This window comes from Labrus mixtus, chromosome 4, assembly GCF_963584025.1.
Source record: "Labrus mixtus chromosome 4, fLabMix1.1, whole genome shotgun sequence".
NCBI lineage: Eukaryota > Metazoa > Chordata > Actinopteri > Labriformes > Labridae > Labrus > Labrus mixtus.
The window spans coordinates 22,007,555-22,015,203 of NC_083615.1; the positions used below are offsets into that span (position 1 = coordinate 22,007,555).

Sequence of the window (7,649 nt, forward strand, 5' to 3'; positions counted from 1 at the left end):
CCACCTCCACCTGCTCCATCTTAGGACTTTCTTGCTCTTTATACTACCTCAACAGTGTCTCATACAGCCACAGTGGTTTTTACATTGAAGTCACTTTCAGACGTGAATGGCGTCTACATGTCACAGTATCCTGTTCTTTTTTGGAGTTCTCCAGGTAGCAAAATCAGGATAAGGGATTATCCCAATTTCTGAAATCTGGATATGATGTTTACATGCACAAAGACAAAAACAGTGTATTTAAAAACCAAATAAAAATGTGAAACTAAAGACGATGTAAATGCAATCACTGAAACTCATGCACAGGTATTTATTGGCTGCAAGCTGATTTTACACCAGTACTTTTCCTTTTTCAGATCCGCTCCTAAACCAAGGGCGCGTGAAGGAAGGGTCACAGTTCAACTGTGATTTGTTGCACCACTAGTAGCAGTATAAATAATATTATCATACAACTTGTCTCAAGTGACACACAAGAGATACTTGGCAAACATTGTTTGCATTAGATTTGGACAAAGACGACCAACAATGTCCTTCTGCTACCAGGCAACTATGAAATGAATATTCTTTTCAGAAATGAAACACATATCCAGTCCTGCTCAAATTTCAGTGCGGAACTGCAGCGTGTGGTCCTTCATCTTTTTCTTATAGTCTTCATCAAACTCTTCATTCTGAGCCACAGTGAAATGGTTCCTCCAATCTCCAACCTTTCCTGCAGAACCACAGAGAATCTATCAGCTGTTATCACGTAGAATGAAGATCTTTTTGTTTGTGTCATGTCACCCACATTAGGTTATTTACTTATAAGCTTACCTTTTCTCATGAAAGGAGAAATGTTGTAATCCATTACAGAGAGCGTAGAGTAGTTGACCATGCTGTTCTTCTTTATATTATCAAACTGAACTTTCGCTGCAACTATTTCCTTCTCCTCAACAGAAGGAGACAAACCAAGAAAGCTGCAGAGTTTGTTTATTTCTCGTCCAGTATCCTGGAAGTAAATGATCAGATTTAAACATTGTTTTACTACAAACCAAAGTGAGAAGGAAAAAGACTGCATTACCTCCATCAGATCTTCAAAGAACATGTAATGAAGGTTTGAATAAGTCTGCTTCTTCTTCCACCATCCGTTCACATGGTCATACCAGGATCCAAACACCACTGAGACCACAGAACATTACAATAAGACACAAAAGGAGTGTTAAGTATGATCCAGTGAATGTCTGTTCCATAAAAAAAGCTTTAATTTGTATCATATTTCATACTCTTTCCCTCCATGAATCTGTGGAAGAAGCTGTTCCAGTCTCCAGGCTCTGGCTGAGCTTGGTTCATGCGGTCAAAATGATAATAAGAGACCACGTTGTCTTTGGCATTGCGGGCCACGTAGATTATCTGCAGGAGGAGAAATTGGATAAATTACCTGAGAGCTTCTCATTAATTAAGACATCATTTGCCTTTTTTTGACAGGTTGTACTGCTTGTCTAGCTACCTATTTTCAAACTGTATCTCTATTCACTTTGTGTGAGTGGAGCTTTTAACAAGCCAAAGCTAGTGAGCTATAGTTGTAAAGACATGTAAGGAAAGGGTCATTTTACATGGTTTCTTGTAAAAACGTCTCTTCTCAACTGTACTCATTCTGCACTGTAATTGAAGCCAATGGCACAGAGGCAAATTAAACCTAGTATTTTTCCTGGTTGATTTGATAGCAATTGGATAGCTGTTCACACCTTGCCAGATTATGAGTCTCCAGTGATGACTTTTTCCACTCCATATTCAATAAGCACTGAGCCTTATTAATCTTCAGCAGCCTTTTAAATAAGTGTTTAAGTGATACTAACAAACGGTGAGGCATGCCACAGCACAGAGAGGGAGCGGGCTGTGCTAATGTGGCAAAGAGGAGAAGGAGGGGGATTATGGCCTGAAGTCATCAAGTAATAAAAAACTTGGTTTGATCATGAAGTCTGATGTTCCTCTACAGCTCTCTGATTATCGGAGAATATAAGGACTACGCTGCTGACTGGATTCTCTGTTAACACTGACATAAAGATCTGCGTGATTATCACCCAGATGCACATTACTAAACATCTGTCTCATTACTGCATTACATAATCATAAACTGTCATTAACTGGTCGCAGATCACAACTCCGCTGCACACAGCATGTGCAGACATGGATCATGCTTTACATTTGGATGTGCAGGGAACTTTAGATTGCATCCCATATGGATTCAGGGATGAAGTACAGACAGACAGATCCGGGTTATATCTCTTCTTCTCCTTTGCGATTCATCTGTATCTTTTCTTCACTGAATTATTGTAAAGAAAAACGGTTTGTGGATTACAGTACGACCCACTGTGTGATTGTTCCGTATTGATATATTTCGTATACACTACCTTACTGAATAATAACAGGCATTATCTATTATTTCCCTGCACACCTTACTTTATTCAATATACTACATCTTCACTTGTTGGAATGAAACAAGATTTTTTTTGTGGGATTGTTTTTTCACATTTCACCCTCATTTCACCCTTCTTCCAAAACTTTGCTAAGTCAGAACTTTGTGTTTCTGTGGCTGAAGATGTACTGACCCTGCAGTTCTGCTCCCAAAAAGACTTTGGCACAAACTGGATGGGGCAATGAGTTTTAATGAGCCGAGGAGAGGTTGGCAGCTGGTCTACTAGGTCTTTTCCTGTGACAAACAGAAAAAATGGAGCAGGCAAAATTCTTAAACTTTAAGATGCTCAAGAAGTATTTTTTGACTCATACAGCGTGATAAACATGATACCATGTTAGAAACATGGCACTAATAAGGGCCTGTGTCCACTAACTGCTTTTTTTTGCACTGGCAACACCTACAGCCTGAATTTCAATAGCACTTCTCACAAAATAGACTCATACACATCGTCATAGCCAGACTCCAGACTGACTAAGTGCCCCAAGCAAGGAAAATGTTGGGAGAATATCAAAAAGTTGACATTGGAAGTGCTGCATTTTTTAAAATTTTGATTGGTCAAAAAGGGAGAAGAAGAGATATTGATGAGCCTGTATTTAAAAAGTAAAAAAAAAAAAAAAATCAATCTGAGAGCGCTGTGATAAAAGAATAAAATTTACCCTAAAGGCATTTTTGGTTTAGGAGTTTTGTGCTAACAGCGTTGGTTTTGTGAAGAAAATGAGGCTGCCAGTGCAAAAAAGAGAAGAAAAGCACACTGGAAATAGGCTCTAAGAGAGACATGAAACCGTTTCATAAAATTATAAAGTGCATTTCCAACATCATATTTGAAAGCTATAAAATGCAAACGTGTTTGATTATTAGTTATACCTTTCTTTGAAGCCAGGCGGGCTATCTCCAGGAAAGGCACTCTTTCATAGATTGGGATGGATGTCTGACGCTCTGGAGCTGTTTGACCAAAAAACAGCAGGTCGAGGATGTAAGAGACCCATGTTGTTCCTGAAAGAAAGATGGAGGAGAGAGAGGAGAGTAAAACCCCATTTCCCCAAACCCTGTAAACTCATGTCATCTGATTCATAAAACACTTTCTGTCATTTGTGTACTGACCAGCTTTAGGATAAGTTGCAATAACTATGTCATCTGGCCTGGCCTGGAAGTTTTGAACGTTCTCCCAGTTGTTTGTGAAATAGTGGCTCATTGAGACTCCATGGAAATCAAACAGTTCTGGCCGAGGTGAATCCATCTTTTGTGTAAAGAGTAAACTATGTATACAAAAACATAAAATCAGAGAGTGGGAGAACTGATGAATGTAGCATGTTCAGTTTCAGACGCTGATTGTCTTAAAAGTAAGTAAGTATTCTTAGGAGTTTCATGCAAAGAATCTCACTCTAAAGATAAACACACTGTTCTGCCCTACAAAGGCAAACGGCAGTAACTTCAATTTTTTTTTAAATGAGTTTTTGTCATTTTTGGAACATTACAGATGTGCTTTATTATGTGGACAGATATCTTGAGTCAATTGTGTTGTTTTTTAGAAAATAGTAGGTTGTATTTGCCTTAACTTCCAAAAGCCCTGGAGAAACCAAGGCAGAGTCCAGTAACTTCACTCATCAGGGTCTTTGCCTTTGAACTGCAGCATTCTGGAATGCTCAAACTGAGTTAAGGTCTTCTGCCTTTGTTTTACTGCAGATCAAAGTGAAGTTACTGTTTTATTGCAGTGGAGTTAAGGTGTTATGCCTTTGTTTTAATATCTTCTGACACACACGGTAGCTTGACTAAAGTGTAGCAAAGAAATAGTGTTGGTTGTGTTATTTTAACCATGCAACCAAGTGAAATACAGTAACAAATGGAAGTTAATGCCTTTTGCCTTGGCATGACCCCGTATTATTGTACAGGCAATGCAAAGGCAGAGTACCTTAACTTTCAAATAAGGGTCAAAGGTCATGTTTGAGCTAAAGATTTTTATGAACATTAATAACCTCATTAAAAAGACAAAGAACTGCCACATTTCCAATATTCTGGCTGCAACTCATTTGGCTGGACAACAAAAAGATTTTAAAGTCATTTTTCTCAGTTCTACACTCTGGCGAGTTAAGGTCTTTTGCCTTTGTAGAGCCGTTGTTTTCACATATGCACTCTGGATAATATCTAGATATTTACAGGAGGACTTCTCCGGAGATTCTCCCGACCTAGCCATTCACGTATGCTCCTCACAGCGGGGGACTTTCCCTGTCAGAGGGGAGGGGGCGCGGGGGACAACGCGGAAGTAGCGGCCGAAGCAACAGAGTCCGCTACACACCGTTATAATGAGAATATTTGCCTTTATATCAATGCTATGTGTAGTCCAATGGAATGACAACATCAACAAAAGAGTGGAGAACAATATACTGACGAACAGAAAACAGAATGCAGCCGTTTAATTACGTGCACAGAGATCGTAGTGGTCGCGTGCAGACACTTTAGCCGGTCACTGTATATAAACGTCACTCTCTTTCTATTGGCTCAAGTTGAAATCTCCGGAGAATATGCTGCCGCGTTCAGACATCAGCTCCTCCGGATTATCTGTGGAAAAAATACTAGGGGTCTGGCCGGATAAACTCCGGGTAATATCGGAATAAAAAATTTGGCTGTTGCGTTCACACATACAGCTCCTCCTGGAAATCTCCGGAGTTTTTCAGGAGATTTCCATATGTGTGAAAAGGGTTTAGGGCAGTGTTGCTCTAAAAATTAATAGAAGAACTTAGAAACATACCTTGTGTGTGGATCAGACTGTCTGATCACTTGGGTCCCCTGAAAGGTCGCTGTATGAATCCAATCTATTATTATTATTATTATTTGTATTTCAGCAGACACTATTACGCTCTTCTCTTGCTCTTTTCCTGGAAAAAGCTGTCGTCCTTTCTCTCTCAACTCATTGCATAACCCTGGTTACACTGTAACTGTTGACTCAATTAGGCAACACTTTAGAAGAGTTGGGATATGGTCATGTTCACCACTCTGTGGAATCACCACCACCTCTTCTTTTAACAAATATCTGTTGGTGTTTTGGGAACTGAGGATACCTGCGAGTCATTTCAGAAAGAAGGGCCCTCTCCGAAAAGCCATAGTTCAGTATGTGGGAAATTTTCAGTAGGGGTTTTCAGTTGATTGAACCCTGGTGGTCATTTAGTGGGCATTTTTTGGGTCCAACTCAGTAAACTGAACATTTCAGCATGGATACTAACTTCCGGGTTTTGTGCAGTATGGTTTGGATGCATCCTTTCTGTTATGATCTTAAAAGGTTTTTACGTGGACCCAAAAGGAAGACCGGAAAACAGGGTGGTGGGTAAAAGGGGGTGTTTATTGAGGTGAGGCTGGTGAAGGCTGGTGAGGCTTGAATGACAGGCTTGAAAGAGAGGCTGGGTGGTGAGGCGCTGGAGCTCGTTGGTTGGAGGCACATGGTGTAGGCGGAAATAATCTGGCATCTTGGGAGACCAGGGTCTAAATGCTGCAGCTGGTGATTACAGATGATGATCAGGTGAGTGACTGCAGAGAGCTCCAGCAGCCAATAAGCCATGCCCAGCCTCTGAAAGAAAAAACATAGCACCAACCAAAAGCAGACCAGGAAAAATACACAAAAAATGTCCAATCAACACACTGGCTGCATCCGAATTGCCAAGTAGCTACTCAATCTGTCAGTAGGCAGTACCTACTGTCCGTGCTGTATACTGTTTAGTACCTACTGTTCAGTAGGCGTGCACAGTAGGCAGATATTTGTTCCTACTTCATCTGATTCATTCAGTCTGGAAGTGGCGTCAGGTGTTGGACAATTTGACAATGAGAAAAAATGTATCATATTTCTGCTCTATTTTCAGCTTAGTCTTTCACAGAGCAGTGATCCCCTTCCCATCTTTACTTCAGATCAACTCAGCCTGTGGGATGCTCTTTTAGCACCTAATCATGTGTACTGTTAATCTTATTGTGAGAGGGGCTTTCTTATAGCATTTCACAGCTTTTTCAGGCTGTTGTTGCTCCAGTCACAACTTTTTTGAAAGGTAGAGCTGGCAATTAATTCATAATGCATATTCATAATGTATTTTTATAGAAAATTTCATTTTCAGCATTTCATATGTTGTCTTTGTGCTATTTTTTATCAAATATGGGAATTTGATGGTCTACAAATCATCAAATTTTTTCTATTTATTTATTACACAACATCTCAACTTTTTAGGAAATGCAGTTGTAGATTTGAAGGTCTGTTCTTGCAATTTAAGAAAATATTTGTAAAAAATTTGTAAAGTAACCTACTTTTGCACAGATACATGAATATATAACAATATTTTTTATTCCATACCAGATTTGATGATAGTTAATTCCAACCAATCTAAATGTATTAGTTAGGACAGTAAGCATTTCACGAGGGCTGATGTTTAACAGCACTGGGACTGTGCTATGTGGCACTTCACCTCAGACACATTTTATGAAATTGCACGATCAGCACTCTCTTCCATCCTTCTTCTGCGCAGGTATCTCCCCAATCACTTGTTTGATCATGCTGCCATCTCCTGGACAAACCCAGGACAATAATGTGTCCAGAAATGTAAAAATTTTAAACTCAATGTCAGCCTCCTCATTTAACCCCAAATAACAACATGCTGTGTGCCCTGTGGCAGGCACTGATCAATAATTGGGAATTGTCCAGCAGTTTGCTTGGTTTGAACTAAAGCCATCTGGCATTATTTTTCTTTTTAATGTGTCACTGAATAAACTCCATAAATGTCTTCAGTTTTCTTCTTAGATTAAAACCTCTATTCTGGCAAACTGAGAACATTTAGGTCTGTAGTGGTCAGAGTGAACTTCCGGTTTCAAAAGAGTTCAGATCAAAATTCTTGGCCCGTTTTCAAATTACTTTTGTACAGAGACAGGAGAGGAAGTGTGGACGTGGGAGGAGGTCTGTGTGTATGTAAAAGGTCACATATTATGCAAAATACAATTTACCTTGGTTTATTTACGCCAATATGTGCCCCTAGTCTGTCTACAAACCCCCCACTTATGAGAAAAGTCCATCCTCTCCTTCTTTTGCCTGCTCCACTTTTCTGAAAATGTGTGCTCAAACAGGCCGTTTAGAGATTTCCCATTCATGACATCTCAAAGGGCAATAACCCCTCCCCCAGGTGGGTGACACTCCCACAGCTAGGTGTTTGTTCTGCACTCTGAATCTGGCCTT

The 7,649-nt window shown here is 39.9% G+C and overlaps 1 protein-coding gene across 1 annotated transcript; it reads right to left on the bottom strand.

Annotated features, from left to right (window-relative positions):
• Window positions 1-280: 280 nt before the first annotated feature.
• Window positions 281-5,388, bottom strand: LOC132973121 (cytosolic sulfotransferase 3-like). Its single transcript, XM_061036379.1, has 8 exons — window positions 5,196-5,388; window positions 3,551-3,705; window positions 3,314-3,442; window positions 2,583-2,683; window positions 1,257-1,383; window positions 1,055-1,152; window positions 808-982; window positions 281-706 (listed from the first exon to the last, which is right to left on the bottom strand). Exons 2-8 carry the CDS (start codon window positions 3,684-3,686, stop codon window positions 594-596), a joined length of 879 nt encoding a protein of 292 aa, XP_060892362.1. The 5' UTR covers window positions 3,687-3,705; window positions 5,196-5,388; the 3' UTR covers window positions 281-593.
• Window positions 5,389-7,649: the final 2,261 nt, after the last annotated feature.

Coding starts and splice junctions, on each gene's coding strand:
- LOC132973121 (XM_061036379.1), bottom strand. CDS start 3,686: ATGGATTCACCTCGGCCAGAACTGTTTGATTTCCATGGAGTCTCAATG. Junction 2,684..3,313: donor CCGCCTGGCTTCAAAGAAAG/GTATAACTAATA, acceptor TGTTTGTCACAG/GAAAAGACCTAGTAGACCAG. Junction 1,384..2,582: donor TTTGGGAGCAGAACTGCAGG/GTCAGTACATCT, acceptor CTCCTCCTGCAG/ATAATCTACGTGGCCCGCAA.